This window comes from Gobio gobio (genome assembly GCF_949357685.1).
Source record: "Gobio gobio genome assembly, chromosome: 4".
Classification (NCBI taxonomy): domain Eukaryota; kingdom Metazoa; phylum Chordata; class Actinopteri; order Cypriniformes; family Gobionidae; genus Gobio; species Gobio gobio.
In genome coordinates, this window is record NC_137100.1 from 62,038,456 (window position 1) to 62,056,913 (window position 18,458).

Below are 18,458 nucleotides of genomic sequence, written 5' to 3' on the forward strand. Positions count from 1 at the left end.
TGGTAGTTGCGTTGCTGTCAATGGAGGGACAGTAATCTCTCAGATTTCATCAAAAAGATCTTCATTTGTGTTCTGAAGATAAACAAAAGTCAAGTCACCTTTGTTTCTATAGTGCTTTTCATAACACAGATCTTTCAAAGCAGCTTCACAATGTTAATAGGAAATTAATTTTGTTTTAGATGAAAAGCTAAAGTAAGTTTTTGATTGATGAATTTCCGTTGTAAAAACTGATTTCAAAATTAAAAGCGCATATAAAAAAACAAAAACAAGCATGGTTTCATCTCTTAAATGTCTTCGTGTGTGTTTTGGTCATAATTTAGACTTTTTAAAATCTAATTCCAGCTTTTTATCTCATAATTAGGACTTTTAATCATAATTTATATTTTTAAGTCAAATCCAAAATGTTGAATTTTTAGCTCAACAATTTCAACTGTTCATATTTTTTACTTTTTATCTAATAATGAGGACTTTTAAAATCATATTTTCAACATTTTATCTTACAATTATGACTTTGCATGTCGTATTTTCAACTTTTTATCTCACTATTATGACTTTTAAAATCATATTTTCAACATTGTATCTAATAATGAGGACATTTAAAGTCATATTTTCAATATTTTATCTAATAATGAGGACATTTTAAAATCATATTTTCAACATTTTATCTAATAATGAGGACATTTAAAATCCTATTTTCAACATTTTATCTCTTAATTATGACATTATGATAATTGAAATGAGCTGATCAGTAATATAGTTGAATATTTAGTGTCCCCAACTTAGCAAGCCAAAGCCAAAGGCGGCAGAGGCGAAAGTCTTACGGGTTTGGAACGACACTTTATTTTCTGTTTTGAAAAATAGATGGCATCATAGTTGCATCATATCGAGAAAATATATGTTGTGAAGTCTGAGGTATATTTTGCTTTAAATCAATATAGACATTGTTTTATTTTTAATGCTCGAGAGCAGTTATGTTCTAGAATATAATACTTTGTGTCTACTTAACATGGACATGAAGCGACGTTCACAATCCATTTTCTGTTTGGAATGTGATTTAGTGATAAGTGGAACAGAATATTCAGTGGGAGAAAATGTAGGCCAAGACTTATCCTTCAGGAAATTGGAGTTGATGGAACTTACAACAAGAAAAAAGTTGTGATCCAAAAGAGTTTCTAACTCATTTATTTCTATGAAGACATTTTTCTTGTGGTATGACATTAATGATAACATCATTTATTTTGCGATTTGAGCAGTTGTTTGTATGTTAAGATTTGTATGTAAACTTACACTACGGTTCAGAAGTTTGGGGTCAGTGAGATTTAAAAAAAAGATGCATTCATTTGATCAAAAGTGACAGTAAAGACATTTATAACATTACAAATGATTTCTATTCCAAGTAAATGCTTTTCTATTGAACTTTATATCAAAGAATCCTGAAAAAAGAACTGTTGATAATAATCATAAATGTTTCTTGAGCGGCAAACCAGCATATTAGAATGATTTCTGAAGGATCATGTGACAATAGAGTAAGTAAAAAAGTAGTTATTTCAAATATTTTACATGCTTTTACTGTATTCAAGTATTTTCGATCAAGTAAATGCAGCCTTTCTGATGAGCATAAGAGACGTCTTCTAAAAAAACATTTAAAACCAACCCCAAACTTTTGAACGGCAGTGTACCAATAAAAACAATGTGATTCTGTTATGTGATGTACTTCTCCATTACAGGTAGCCTAGCATGATTTCTGTGTGCTGTGATGCAAAGGCTAATCAGTGTGTTAATTGTGTATCGACGGTCTGAATGACCCTTTCGCGTGGTATTTGAGCCTCTGTTGTGGTAATGTTTTGGTGGGGGTTTGCTGTGGGTTATTAGGTCACTCCAGTGGGGTCTGAAAGGCTGTGTGGGGAGGGATCCACAATAACAGGAAGCAATTTTGATAGATAAGACTATTGTGAAAACAGCTCCTCGTCCACTTTCAGCTGTGTTTGAGATTCCAGAGGAACCGCTGAAGAACAGTCTGTAACACAGATGGCAGTATGTGCTTTTTTTTAATTTGATATTTGATGTGGTGCTTGTGTAGAGAACTGTAAAGTTTCGCATGTAACAGTAAAGCGTTTTCATGCTGTCCCTTATTATTCAACATTTTCCGTCCATTTTCCTGTTTCTCGCTTTTGCCGTCAATGCGAGGCAATGAAAAGAAGATATTGTGAGAGACGCAGAGAGTCCGTGTTGAAAACAGAAAGAATGTGCCATGCTGGGAGTGTTTTTTCATGCTATCGGCCCTCAGAAGAAAGAACGAAAGAGGATAGGTTGGTAGAGGGGTGTCGGAGTTCTGGAAACGAGAGGTCAGATGGTCAAGTCTCATAAAAATAAGGCTAAATTAAAACAGACATGTGCATTTCTCGCCAGTTAGTTAAGTGACAACAACTGATTTGTGTGTTTTAAAACAAGGTTTGTGTGCATAGAGAAATATTTAGAAATAAAAAAAAATTCAGGGTCGTAACTATTGGACATTGTCTTGAAATGTGTAATATTGATTTTTGACTGTGCAAAATTTGCTTCCATGATGCTAGGGTATTATTGATGATTGCCAAAGTGTTGTTACATGGTTTGCTAAGGTTCTTTTAAGCTGTGTTCTAAATGACACACTACACTTATGCTATATGTACTCAACTGTCTGTATGAATGTAATAAGGATATTTTGTCTTGATAGCCAAAACGCTATGTAATCAAAGCTGCGACGGTCGAGTGCATGAAGTGTCCAACATTCCACACTAAGTTTTTCCGGTTAATTTGGCGCATCATCCGTGTAACATAGTCAGTCCGAGGATAAAGATGAAAGGCAAAGAAGATTGAATACAAGTTGTTTTAATTAAATAAAGCAAACCAAAGTAGACTCGGGGAATCCAAAGAATAGCAACAGCAACAAGACGGCGTGTAGCACACAATACACAAACAACTGTGATGATTAATGAGTGTCCATGATGACAGATTAATGGCGGGAAACTACAACAAAGGAAACAGGTGACACAGGTGACTGACGAATGCAAACTAAGGCCCCCTTCCACACGAAGCCAGAGCTTTCCCTATCCGATCTTTAATTCTGCCACAGAAATACACAAAAAACGGAGATGAGGAGTTGTGGCTAGAAGGGGTACAGCAATGGTAGGAAGTGAGGCAGAATCTCACAATAAAATAACAATAAATAAATGTGCTACTTACCAGATGTGTTTTATTAATGTCTACCATAAACCTACCCTTACAATAATGCCAATACAGTAATTAAACGACGCAGTATTGATGTGCGCATGCCCAGTGCCCGTAGTTGTGGACGAAACACTGATACGGCACAAAATTTTGTCTCCATGTGGACGGGGCCTAAAAGTCCATGAAAACTAAACTCAACATACAGATGGTGACAATCCGGTATTTAAAGTACACATTTTCTTTTTGGATTTTTTCAGTGTGAACACTCTACTTGCACTATTTGTACTACATAGAATAGTACATAAGTATGCAAATTGGGATGCACCTTTTATAAAAATGACAACATTTGTATTATTATTATTTTATATTATATTTTTTAGTCCTATTAATATGTGCTCACAAAATGTTGACCAAATTGTGCAGCGCTACAAATTAGAACAACAAATCTTGATTTTTTTTAACTCTCGTTTAAAAGAGAAAAAAACTTTCACTAAAATTTCATGGCCCCCAGCAGTGTTAATTTTGACAGCAAAATTTGATTTAGTTTTAGTAATAGTCTTTTGACTAAAATGCCATTTAGTTTTAGTCATATTTTAGTCACCTGAATTGTTTTTAGTTTTAGTCAACTAAATCTACAGTAGATTTAGGCCCGGTTTCACAAACAGGGCTTAGGCTAAACTAGGATTAGGCATTAGTTCAATTAGTACATTTAAGTAACTTTTATAAATGTGCCCTAAAAAAAACATTACTGGTGTTTATCTTAAGACAAAACAATGGCACTGACATATTTTAAGATACATCAGTGCAAGTTTCTTTCAGTTAACACAACTCAAAAATGCATTTTAGTCTAGGACTAGCTTAAGCCTTGTCTGTGAAACTGGGGGTATGTCTCCTAAAATCTAATGAGTTTAGTTCAATTGTAATACATTAAGCATTTAAGCATTACATAACCCACTGTCACTTGACCTGGCATTTTGACATCATTTTGTTTTTGACATTAAAAATACACGAAACAGAGCTCAATTCACTTTTTTAAAAACAGCTATATAGTTTTTAAAACTTTGTATTTCTGTTTTAGTTAGTAGGCCATATCAGGTTAAGCTAAAGCTTCAAATAAGTTTGTTTATTTATTTATTTTTAATTTCAATTAACATTTATTAAATTTCAAGTAATGAAGATTTTTTAAATGGTTTTATTTAACTATTATAACTCTGATGCTTTATTGAATATGTGTCAAATACTGGTCTTTCCTCCTGACTATAAATTAAAAGGGAATGAAATTAAATACAGTTTATTGTGTAAGCAAAAACGAATATATAATGCATGACTTTTAATTATAAACAAGCTCGAAATACACTTTGACTCTTATTTTGAAATGTCTGCGCCTATTATATACTATTGCAGTTGCAGAAGCGCATTCAAGTTCAGGAGATAAAATATGCATTGTTATAACCGTCTAAAACATATTACTATATAAATATCGTAAAGTAAATATTGTCATTATTCATCAGCATTAGTTCATAAACAATTGCCTGGCATAAATGTGCGCTATTCATTGATTGTGAGCCGCTCTGGAGCGCTGGATTGGGGATGCGTGAGCCTGGAGAACGTGCAACAGCGCTGTGTTTTACAGCGGTTAGATCAGCACTCTTAAATCAAATGTGCGCATCTGTTACACAGGACATCAGTTCGGTTCTGACTGGATCTCTTTCCTAATCGCCCCTCCCTAACATTTTCGTCTCGTTTTTATTTGTTGACGAAAATGACAGTACGTTTTTGTCATAGTTTTTGTCAACCAACACTAGTTTTTATTTAGTTATCGTCTCGTTTTCGTCAGTGAAAAAAGCTTGTTGACGAAAATTATGATGAAAATTATTTGTCAACGAAATTAACACTGGCCCCCAGAATATTTTGTTGTATGAATATCTGAACATGCAATTTATGAAAAAAAAGAACAGGCCTTTTCTAGCTTCATGCATTCTTTTTTTTATATAAACACTTGAATGAGGGTAATTTTGAGCAAAAAACTGAGAAAATCAAGTTTTTGCCAAAGACTACATCCAGATCTGATTCAGAGCGACGATCAAAACACAGATGGAGGCGATCGAGTCCATCAACACCCCCAAAGCTTCATAGTCCTATAGCTCGTCCTGGGTCGACATTTCATTCAGTAACATTAGGAAGTTTTGTTTTATATGATGTTTAATGTTGGTGATGGTGTTATTTTACATATGCATATGATACCCATTGTTTCTGCTTCTTCTTCGCCTGTGTTTTGAGATTCTGTACTCTTTCCGATGATGTGTAGTAGCGCCCCCCACCGCATAACAGTGAAAACATGGAAAGCCGGAAGCGTTTTCTCACAAATGACGGAAATTTACGACAATGGCGAGGAAAGAGTTAAAATAGCATTTTAAATCACAATCGCAATTTTTATCAGAAAACTCACATTTCGACTTTTCTCCGAAGTTGTTAGCCCTAGTTGTTAGTTGGATGCTCACCAGCCCTAGTAAAAAGATTCCAGCTGTTTTGGTTTTTGTTTTGTTTTGTTTTCTCAACGAACAGTCTGCACAATTTGATGGGAAACACATGACTATGACAACCAATGAACATCCAGAACTCAACCACATGACAAGACAATGAACCAACAAGACCAACCAATGAAAACATGACACATAGTCAAGGGAACCAATCAGAATGAGACACATGAATCTAGGGAAGCACGTGACATGATCACATAAGGGCAATGAGGCAAAATTACAAAATAAAAAACATGAAAACATAAACGTCAACCAGATCTCAAAACCAAACGTGACGGTTATATAATTTTCTTCCATTTGTTTTAAATAAGTAAACAAGACTGTATCAATGCTGGATAAATAGACAAACTGCAAATATCAAACCTGAACAAGTGCAAATGGAAAGACAAATCTTGATCTGCATTTGTCAAAGGAGGTTAGTTTGGCTCAATATTTGAACAAGAACTTCAGTTAAACTTATTTGTGCAGGCAAAATAGATTAAGGGTCAGATTTAGAGCCCTCTTTTGGCATTAAAAAACTACTGTCAGGATTTATTATAGACACTCAGTGAAACATTAGCGCTGAAAAGGCTGTGTTATTTTTGCTGCTGACCTTATTGCATATGCATTTGTGGGAGTTTCCTTACAAAATGCAACATTTTTAGGAGGAAAGTATTTAAATGAATCACGCAAGGTGATTTACTAAGGTTTGCGCTCGTCAATTCACTGGTGTTTGGCTATTTACTGGCCAGAAACAGCATGTCTTAAACCAGACGCTAATTTGAGATGCTTTTGGTAGATTGTGTTGGTCATTATGGAAATGATACGGCTGTGTCACGCACTGAACTATCCACTCCCATCTGCGCTTTTATGGGATTGTGCTCTCGTGCTAATTTGCTCTGTTTAGTAAATCTGGTCCTAACTCTTTTCCCACCATTGACGTGATTTTCTGTCGTTTATGACACAACGCTTCCCCGCCGTTGACAAGTTTTCCGGGCAATCACTTTTATAAGGTAGGGGGCGGTATTGCACATCTTCTGAACTAGTACAGCATCTCCAGATCCAAAAAACAAGCAAAGAAGATCTGCATAAACCAGGAAGAGCGGATAGTAGATTGCTTACGCACAAGTAAGCTAACACGATCATCGAACATTCAACAGCATATAAATCAAAACTGCGTAAAGGCCTGTACACACCGGGACGAATATCGTGCGCGCTTATCGCCAGCGTTTTTCGTGACGTTTTTCGGTGCGTCTTGAGTGTTCACACCCAATCGATTTTCACTGGCGATGCGCCGAGTGAACGTGCACATTCAGTAGATAGCGCTCCCGGTACACAAGGTGGTGTGTTTAAGAAAAATTTCACTTTTTTTTATGAAACTTATTCAAGTTATGTTGATCAAAAATTATTTTTCAAAGCAGAGGGTCTGTTATTTTATATACATATACTGTATATTGTATGGTCAGATATTCATTCAGCTAAATATTGTGGGGCACATGAAAGTTTTGTGAAAATGGTCAAAAATGCTGGCGGTGGCTGGCAAACAAACAAAAAAACGCTGGCGGGGAAAGAGTTTAAAATGCTGCTTAATAAACATTCAGGTTTTTTTTGCAATAAACACATAATACATTTGTCTGTTCATTCATTCCTGAAATTGCTTTTGCAATTTTATTGCACATTCAGCTCAGATATGCTTGTTTAGCCATGTACTGCAAGTTGTATTGATAATACAGTGATCAAATCTTCTGGACTCAATTGCTGAAAATCAAAGGCAGAGTTAAAAAAATGTGTCTCTTTATAGCTTGTGGCTTGATGTGTTTATGTATTTACCTCTGTGCTTATCATGCAATGTTTGTCCTTAATACCACCTTAAATCTAAACCAATTTCAGCTTTTTAAAAAACTTTTAAGTTCAGATTTCAAGAGCAGAGGCATTCCTGTGTTGTGTATTGCGCAGAACTGGTACAAGGACACTTGAAATGATTTGCATGAGATTCCCTTTGGAGTCCTTGAGTGGGCCATTGACGTGTAAGAGTGTGTATGACGGTTTAGCGGTAGATTCTGGAGATTAGCTCTCAAATGCTGACGGCATGAGGAGGTTCGGGCCGTGGGACAGAGGGAGAGAGAGAGAGAGAATTCCCTGTCCGTAATTAGTATGGATCGGCAAAGCAACTAATCGGATTGAGGGAAACAAACTGGATTGCATTTCCGAGGTAGCTACATGGCTGAAGCCAAAGCCTCTCCTGAGATTTTGCATTGTGTCAGCACACACACACTCTCACCTTTGTTCCATCTTGGTCACGGTGTGGGGTTGTTGAGCCTCATTAACGAGCATCGTTAGCTAATTGCTTTGCCATTGTTCACTCATGCAAAGTGACCTTGATGGCCCAGTCCCATATACAACAGCAGTTCTTCCTCCACTAGCAGACATTCAAGCACCTTTAATATTAATGCAGTCTCTATATTAATGGTGCACTGATATAGAAATATTGGCCTATACCATATCTATCTATCTATCTATCTATCTATCTATCTATCTATCTATCTATCTATCTATCTATCTATCTATCTATCTATCTATCTATCTATCTATCTATCTATCTATCTATCTATCTATCTATCTATCTATCTATCTATCTATCTATCTATCTATCTATCTATCTATCTATCTATCTATCTATCTATCTATCTATCTAGTCTCTATCTATCTATCTATCTATCTATCTATCTATCTATCTATCTATCTATCTATCTATCTATCTATCTATCTATCTATCTATCTATCTATCTATCTATCTATCTATCTATCTATCTATCTATCTATCTATCTATCTATCTATCTATCTATCTATCTATCTATCTATCTATCTGTCTGTCTGTCTGTCTGTCTGTCTGTCTGTCTGTCTGTCTGTCTGTCTGTCTGTCTGTCTGTCTGTCTGTCTGTCTGTCTGTCTGTCTGTCTGTCTGTCTGTGCGTTTTTAATTTTACTCTTATCAGTGATATTTTTGAAAAAAAGGCATTTCAATAACTGAGTAATAACCGTTTCTTTGCCATTTAAGTCAAATTACTGAACTTAAACATAGGAGCCTGATAAAAATGCTCATTTAAAAGAAAAAAAATATCAGAAGGACTTAGAGGTTTTTGCATCTGACATCTTCTTATATAATATTTAATAATAATTTTTATATTTCACATATAGCAACCCTTTATGGTATACACTCTTTGCAAAAAAGGTACAGTTCTGTGTGGTTCAATATGGAAATCTGGGGTTCATTAATGTCTTAAATGATTGCATTCATGCTTAATGTGTTATTTCATTTCCCCCCCTGCTGATAAAGTATGTTTACAAGCCGTTTAATTCATAACATTTAATGAAAATTAAAAATGATTGAAGGCTAAATTAATTAACACTAAATTCATAAAATGAACACATGGGGAGGAACCCCGAAAAGGTTCTATTTTCCTTTAAGGTTCTATATAGAACCTTTGTAACATTACAATTCTAACAGTTTCCCTCATTATGTATTTATTTTATTTTAGTGTACTTATGAATTTTTTCAAGTCAAATAAGGGATTTAGCAAAGTAACAGCACACCTTGAGAAATCATTCATGTCTGTAGCACAAATACTAGTTTACAAGTTTAGTACTTGTTATAGCTTTGTTCAAATCACTAACAATACAAACACTAACTATATGAGTGGTAATAGTGATGCTTAGTTTGACATGAAGGAACTGTAAAGAGTGTATATGAGCTCTTGTGTGTGTGTGTGTGTGTGTGTGTGTGTGTGTGTGTGTGTGTGTGTGTGTGTGTGTGTGTGTGTGTGTGTGTGTGTGTGTGTGAAATGAGGTAGAAGCTGATAAAAGCATGAATAGGAAATATACTTGCGTAGTTTGGTTTGATTTGTTGATGGTTGTGTGGAGTGAAAGGCGAGCTGTGTGTGTGTGTGTGTGTGTGTGTGTGTGTGTGTGTGTGCGCGTGCGTGCGTGCTCATGAGGGGGTGGACCTCTCTCCGTCCCATCTGTTTGGGGTTCATCTTTGTCCTTATAATTAATGAAAGCAGAGGGGGCTTCATGACACACACACACACACACACACACACACACACACACACACACACACACACACACACACACACACACACACACACACACACACACACACACACACACACACACACACACACACACACACACACACACACACACACACAGACACAAACACACACCCTGAGCTTTTCACTAGCAGGTTTTGTTTTAGCTGAATTGCTCCCTCTCTTTCTTCCTTCTCTTTTGTTGTTTTCATTCACTTTTTTTTGTTTTTGCTGTTTCGTGCTGATTAATTTGCCCTCACCCCCTTCCTGCCTCTCTCTCTCTCTATCTGTTTTCTCCGTATCTCCTCCCTCTCAGCTCCGAGCAGAGATTGGATGGTGGGATAGGCTTTGCATGGCCTCAGGCCTGAAAAGAGGATTGTTTGGAAACAGATCTGTTCCAGTAACCTGTAAAAGGAGTAGCCTTCATCAACTCTCACACACACACACTTGTGTTTCTATCAGTTTGTTCTTTCTGTCTGATAACAAAAAGTGTAGCAGTGTCATTTCTGACCTCATTTTGGATTCTGTAAAGCTTTGGTTATCCATGGGTTTTACAGCATGTCTGAAGGAGGCAGAATGCTCTGATAGCTAGAACAACAGTATGGTCAGAGATTTTTAAAGACAGAACTATAGGATTTACATTAGTTCACATTTTGAAAAACCCCTAACCCTACAGTCTTAAAAATAAAGGTTCTTTATTGGCATTCATGGTTCCATCCACGGAACTTTCCATTCCACTGAAGATTCTTAATAGTGGAAACGGGTTCTTCAGATTCAGAGTTATTTTAAGAACCGTTGACTGGCTCTTTGGGGAACCAAAAATGGTTATTTTGTTTTCTTCAGAAAAATGTTACAATCTTGTTGTTTAGTACTATTGTAATCTGGCATGCTGAAATATAATGGGCTAACATACACTATACTGGTCAAAAGTTTGGGGTCAGTAGATTTTTTTTTTTTAATGAAATTAATACCTTAGGATCCTCAAATCTGGCCCACGAGATCCACTTTCCTGCAGAGTTTAGCTATAACCCTAATCAAACACACCTGAACATGCTAATCAATGTCTTCTGGATCATTAGTAAATCACAGGTAGGTGAGTTTGATCAGGGTTGCAGCTAAACTCTGCAGCGCTTTGGCCCTCCAGGGCAAGATTTGAGGAGGGTTAGTTCACCCAAAAAGGAAAATTAGACAATTTACGACAAATAACTTGCGTACCGCTGACCGCCGGAAGCTAATTATTTTAGTCTATAAAGTTTTAAATATGGATATTTTTCTTATACAAACGCGCCGCTTCACTTCAGAAGGCCTTTATTAACCCCCCGGAGCCGTGTGGAGCAGTTATATGATGGATAGATGCACTTTTATGGACTTCAAAAACGACCCACCAAGTCAATGCCATTATAAAGCTTGGATTAGCCAGGACTTTTTTAATATAACTCCGCTTTTATTCGTCTGAAAGAAGAATGTCAAACACACCTAGGATGACTTGAGGGTGACTAAATCATGACACTTGGTGACTTTTGTCACATTAGTTATGTGAACACACAACAAAATCATGGACATGATTTGGATATGTTAAAGGGTTGAGAAATAAAAAATAACACTTGGTCCCTTCGTGGTCAAAAATGGCCGACATAGGAAATGAATGGGAAATTTGAATCAGCTACAAATCAGCCAGGATGCAAAAACAAAAAATCTCCAAAATATTTTGAGTGCAAAATAGACACCCACGCACACACATTTGAACTAGTGTAGTTGGAAACAGAACAAGATCTTGACACGTGTGACAACATTTCAAACCTAGTGCAGAATGCACAGACAAAAATTACATTTTAATTGCAAAATGTTTGTATGAAGTGTTTTGAATTAGCGCTATCCATTGCTTATTTTGTTAGATTTTTTCATTATCAATTAAATACTGAATAACAAAAATGCTTTCCATGTGTTCCTTTTCTAATAAAATGTTAATGTTTGTAATCATAATGCAAAACCTGATACTTATCTAACAAAAAATATCTAAACCTTGACAAAACGTAGTCTTTTAGAATGTCTAAATATACAGTATATCTAAATGCAAAACATAATAAAAGTAAGAAATTATGTCTAAAAACAACTAGAGTATATATATATATATATATATATATATATATATATATATATATATATATATATATATATATATATATATATATATATATATATATATATATATATATATATATATATATATATATATATATATATATATATATATATAATTTTAATGGACAAATAGCTTAATTTTTTTTATAAATATCACAAAGTCTCATAAAATCCCCTCAAAATTCTAAATAATAATAAAAAATATTATTAAACCAAAATATATTACATTGATTTCCAAGTGTGAGGAACCAAGTGTGACCCAAAAATGAAGGTACTCAGAATTGATCAAAAGGGATTGTAAAGATATTTGTATAATTTTGACTATTAGAAACGAAATTGACTAATAGTTTTGCACATCAAAAATCACTTAACGACTCCTGAAGATACCCAATGCTTTACAGAATCCAGTGCAATGAGGTTCAAATGATGCTGGTCTGCGAGTGGCGTTGAACTGATTCACACTCATATATCTGACGTGACTTCACATGATGTTTTGTATTTCTCGTGCACAGGTTGGGACGAGGTTTGGGATCAAAAGGTGACTATGAGTGTAGTCTAGAGATTCTGAGCTGAAATCATAGCACTAAAACTCTAGACACTGGCCAGATCAACACCGTAGAGTCTTGCTGGACCGCACTAATAGAACGCTACTGTACGCTACACGTATATATGAATCTAGATGGTGTAGAAGGTCATTTAGATCAATGGCAGTGCATGGCATGGGCATGGGGTGGCTATGGTTTCTAGAATTAGGATGGAGATAGTCTTGTCTAGTGGGATTAGTTGCTCATGGTGCTGCTGATTGTTGTTGATTGGTTCACAAAGCTGAATTAACAAATCTAAGATACCTTCTAGATTGCCAGGATACGGATCTACATTTCACTTTCCAGGCTCTATTCTCATACAGTCTGGTCAAGTATGGTTTACTAATCAACTATAGTTCTTTTCTATTTATTTGAAGCTGTATCTATAGGAATATATAAATAGAAACAAATACATATTTCTTTCTAAGAGCTGAATACAATTCTTGTCTCTGTTTTGTCTCTTATTGATTTCATTGTGCATAAATAGTTTTGGGTTGCAGACATTAAACCAACTATTTCATATTACTGTTAACAAAAACAGGCAGATTAAAGAGTTAGTTCACCCAAAAATGAAAATTAGCCCATTATTTAGTCACCCTCAATCCATCCTAGGTGTGTATGACATTCTTCTTTCAGACGACTAAAGTCGGAGTTATATTAAAAATATCCTGGCTAATCCAAGCTTTATAATGGCATTGACTTGATGGGTCGTTTTTGAAGTCCATAAAAGTGCATCTATACATCATATAACTGCTCCACACAGCTCCGGGGGGTTAATAAAGGCCTTCTGAGGCGAAGTGGTGCGTTTGTGTTAGAAAAATATCCATATTTAAAACTTTATAGACTAAAATAACTAGCTTCCGGCGATCAGCGGCGCGTGAGTCGACTTGCGCTAAAAGAGTAACCCCCGACGCTACGTTTTGCGTTCATCAATATGCATACGTCAAGGGTTACTCTTTCGTCGTAAATCAATGCGTACGGCAATCCATCGTAAACCCAAGTTAGCTATTTTAGTCTATAAAGTTGAATATATGGAAGTATGGATATTTTTCTCACACAGACGCGCCACTTCACTTCAGAAGGCCTTTATTAACCCATCGGAGCCGTGTGGAGCAGTTATATGATGGATAGATGCGCTTTTATGGACTTCAAAAATGACCCACCAAGTCAATGCCATTATAATGCTTGTATTAGCCAGGATTTTTTAAATATAACTCGGATTTTATTCGTCTGAAAGAAGAAAGTCATACACACCTGACTTGAGGGTGACTAAATCATGGGCTAATTTAAATTTTTGGGTGAACTATCCCTTTAAACAATTTAAAAAATATATCCCAACAAATAGGAAGTATTGTTGTCAAAATGTATTGATTGCGTTTTTCTTTCTTAGGATATTTACAAAAGAGTTCATTTTTGGTATAAGTAAATAGTTATGTAAATATAAGCGGCCATAGGTTAAAGAGCGTGTGATGTCATAGCATGATGATTTGCATTTTAGTTTCTGGTTGTAAATGTTAGAGTATGTCAACTTTTAAAGGAACCCCAAAAATACAGCTTTTTTCTGTGATATGTCTGTAGAATCACCCAATAAGGTGCTCTTGACATAAAAAAAATATTAAAATCGTTAAAAAAAATCGACTGACCACAAACTTTTATTTTATTTTTTTATTATTATAATTAACAATAAAATATGTCATCATTATTTTATTTGATCTTTTTTTACAGTTTTATATTTTTCAGTTTTAAATTATTATTATTATTATTATTATGAAATTATTTTTGATCAAAATAAAGGCAGCCTTAGTGAACACATCTTGCGGACCCCAAACGTCTTTCTTTTTTTCTTTAATTTTGCAGGATATTTACAGTTTGTTTGGTATCATTGGTATCAACTTCTTTAAAAAAGTAAAACAAAATATAATTTGAATACATTTATTTGACACAATAGACATTTTAAGCACAAGTCTTTGAGTTGTTCTTGTGTTTCTCACATGACTCGCAGTGGTCAGATGATTCCACGCTGGCCGGAAACATGGTGGGAATTTAATGTAATTCCTCTTGAAATATTTCAGAGGATTTGTCTGTTGTGAAAGCTTTCATTTTCTGCCAGGTTCTGCTCGCAAGACTGTGTGAATATTGTTCAAGTAAACCTTTTGTTGAAATATTGTGTTTTATGCCATTCATCAATAAATAAAATATAATAAATACTTACATTTTCAAGGTGTAGATTGCTTATAGAAAACATTGATTGAGATTAAACTGTAGTAATAAATACATGATGTTTCTTCTCACTCATGCCTCTTATTCCCTCTCAAGACTCAAAGAAGCTTAATTCACATGCTAAACAAATCTCTCTCTCGTTTTGTCTCAGATTGACCCTAAGGTGGCCTTCCCACGTAGAGCTCAGCCGAAGGTGAGTGCTAAGTCTCAGTTCAGGTTAGCATCACAGGTGTTGTGATGGCACACGTCACTTCTCATTAAGGACATGCAGGTTCTGGTCTGAAACCTAGCGAGTTTTTTAAAGCATCATAGGTGTTTTCTCCATGTGAAAGCTCTTCCAAACGACCTTCTTTTTGACCATATTGCATAGAAGTGGCATGAAACGTGGGCATCCTGAAAAACGTTCCTAAGCTAAACAAAACCTTTAAAACGACAAAAGGACTGTAAATAGACACTGTTCCCTCTAAAATGTTTATAATAATTCTAAAGATACTTTCTTTTGGACCATATCGCATATACACTACTTTCTGAAAGAAGTCTCTTCTGCTCACCAAGCCTGCATTTATTTGATCAATAAACTCAGTAATATTGTGAAATATTATTACAATTTAAAATAACTGCTTTCTATCTTGATATATTGTCAGATGTAATTTATTCCTGTGATCAAAACTGAATTGTCAGCATCATTACTCCAGTCTTCAGTGTCACATGATCCTTCGGAAATCATTCTAATGTGCTGATTTGCTGCTCAAGAAACATTTCTTATTATTGTCAACTTAATAATTTTAAAACTTCATATTTTTGTGGAAATTGTGGTAAATGTTTTCCCAGGATTCGTTCAAAAGAACAAATTGTGTAACATGTCCTTACTGTCACTTTTGATCAATTTAATGCGTCCTTGTTGAATAAAATAATTTAATTCGGGAAAAATCCAAACTTTTGAATTGTAATATATATCTCTTAAAGATAAGGTAAGCCCAGATTGCATTGCAATGAGCTTAGTGAAATTTCATCCAAGATGGTGTACAAAACAATTGTCAAATTAAAATAAAAAATGAAAAATTTTCCTGTCTACAATTGACTGTCCTATATAAATAATGGCACAAAACACCAAAAATAAAATGGATATTTGCACTATGTATTTTTATGCTTATTAATGTATTGCATTGTTGGCTTTATTTGTGTAACTTACAGAGCTTCTTTCTATGTGGAACGCTCCAAATCAAAGTCTATTGAGTTCTATTTTAGACGTTCAATTGTAGAGGTTCCATTTTAGTCGTTCAATTGTAGAGGTTCCATTTTAGACGTTCAATATTAGAGGTTCCATTTTAGACGTTTAATAGCAGAGGTTCCATTTTAGACGTTCAATAGCAGAGGTTCCATTTTAGACGTTCAATTGTAGAGGTTCCATTTTAGACGTTTAATAGCAGAGGTTCCATTTTAGACGTTTAATAGCAGAGGTTCCATTTTAGACGTTCAATAGCAGAGGTTCCATTTTAGACGTTCAATTGTAGAGGTTCCATTTTAGACGTTCAATAGCAGAGGTTCCATTTTAGACGTTCAATTGTAGAGGTTCCATTTTAGTCGTTCAATTGTAGAGGTTCCATTTTAGACGTTCAATATTAGAGGTTCCATTTTAGACGTTCAATAGCAGAGGTTCCATTTTAGACGTTCAATTGTAGAGGTTCCATTTTAGACGTTTAATAGCAGAGGTTCCATTTTAGACGTTTAATAGCAGAGGTTCCATTTTAGACGTTTAATAGCAGAGGTTCCATTTAGACGTTCCATTTAAATGTTAAATTTTAGACGTTCATTAGCAGAGGTTCCATTTTAGACGTTCAATTGTAGAGGTTCCATCTTAGACGTTCAATAGGAGAGGTTCCATTTAGACGTTCCATTTTAGACATTCAATTGTAGAAGTTCCATTTTAGACGTTCAATAGCAGAGGTTCCATTTTAGACGTTCCATTTAAATGTTCCATTTTAGCGGGTCCAATTTTAGATGTTACATTTTATTCATTCAATTTCAGAGGTTCCATTTAAATGTTCCATTTTAGCGGTTCCATTTTAGCTAGTATGTTCCCTTAGAAGGCAGCTATGTAGGCAGTAAAGTAGCTCACTAGGTTTCAGAAACAGAGTCATACATTACTTCTATACTGTGACTGACTCTTGTATACTTTACCTTTGAAAAACCTTGTATACTTGACATTTGAGCTGTATGAAAATATTTGATAACACTTTAAAAATAAGGTTGTTAACATTAGTTAATGCATGAACTAACAGTGAGCAATATATTCTTACAGCATTTATTAATATTTCTTAATGTTAGTCAATACACATTTTCATGTTAGTTCGCAGTGCATTAACTGATGGTAACAGATACAACTTTTGATCTTAAAAATGCATTAGTAAAATTATGAAAAAAAATGAAATTAGCATACTGTAGAAGTATGTTCATTACTAATCTTAATAAATGAAACCTGATTGGGTAACACTTTATTTTACAGTGTCCTTTTTACATATGTTACATGTACTTACTATATTATGCATAATTACATGCAACTAAACCTCAACCAAACCCTAACCCTATAGTAAGTACATTTTAATATTTAACATAATTAATATTACTCAGTACTTATATATATATAATTACACCATAAAAATGACACCTTAAAATAAAGCGTAACCCCTTATTGTAAAATGTTGCTAAATACCTAATTTATATTTATATTAAAATGGCACCCTAGTTTGCTTGTAGAAAGTCCTGTAGTTTTACTTTATTTTCTCTTTTTCTCATTATTTGTCTTTTCTCTGGGTTTTTCAGCTGGTAACAAGAACAAAGAAGATCTTTGTTGGAGGGCTGTCCGTCAACACCACCATCGAAGATGTGAAGCAGTATTTCGATCAGTTCGGAAAGGTGAGTTCAAGGGCCAGATTCTACTCTCTTATTCCTGTCATAATGTAGTTTCGTTTTTCATGAGCGCTTCCCAACCCTTTCTCTCTGATCCGTAGAAATGAACAGGCTGTATTTAGTAGTGTAATTTAAGACTTCTGTATGACAGTCATACTTTTGTTCATCAGGGCAGGTCAAGCTGCTTAAATACGAAAAGGTGTAAGTAAATAGTTATGTAAATGTAGGCGGTCATATGTTAATAAGGTTGTGTTGGTGATGTCATGCTTTGATTTGCACCTTAGTTTCTATAAATGGCTGTAAATATTAGAGTATGTCTACATAATACAACTTTATATATGTACACACACACACACGCGCACACACACACACACACACACACACACACACACACACACAAACACACACGCGCACGCACACACACAAACCAGAACCAGTTTAAAAGAACCAGAAGAATACTGTGATATTTCTGTAGTATGACCCAATATAGTGCAGCTTTCTTTGACATTTTCAATAACCGAAAGGTCACGTATATTTGTCTCTGTTTTGATGCACACAGAACACATAATATCTCTTTTATGCTCCATCTGTCTCCACTTGTTCCATTTGTTACTGTCATATTCGGTGTCAGTGGTAAAGAATTGGTGTCCCAGTTGGAGATGGAGTCCTTGTGTAGCTGCTTTTTCTTTCGTGCGAGAGCGGCCCGCTGAGTTGAATAGTGGACAACAGGGTCTAAAGAAAGAGAAGAGCGTATGAGTAGAGGCAGGAGACGAGTGAGGGAGGCG

The 18,458-nt window shown here is 35.0% G+C and overlaps 1 protein-coding gene across 6 annotated transcripts in view; it reads left to right on the plus strand.

The window, feature by feature from the left end:
• msi1a (musashi RNA binding protein 1a) overlaps positions 1-18,458 on the plus strand; it is a 53,426-nt gene that overhangs the window by 4,634 nt on the left and 30,334 nt on the right. For 2 of the 6 annotated variants that reach the window (XM_079815895.1, XM_079815897.1), the window contains exons 5-8: positions 10,134-10,224; positions 12,472-12,497; positions 14,915-14,956; positions 17,587-17,679. In XM_079815895.1, the coding sequence (XP_079672021.1) occupies positions 10,134-10,224; positions 12,472-12,497; positions 14,915-14,956; positions 17,587-17,679 (252 nt within the window). Of the gene's footprint in view, positions 1-10,133; positions 10,225-12,471; positions 12,498-12,814; positions 12,876-14,001; positions 14,579-14,914; positions 14,957-17,586; positions 17,680-18,458 lie in introns of those variants that run through there. The other 4 variants (XM_079815898.1, XM_079815899.1, XM_079815896.1 and 1 more) reach the window with 3 other exon arrangements.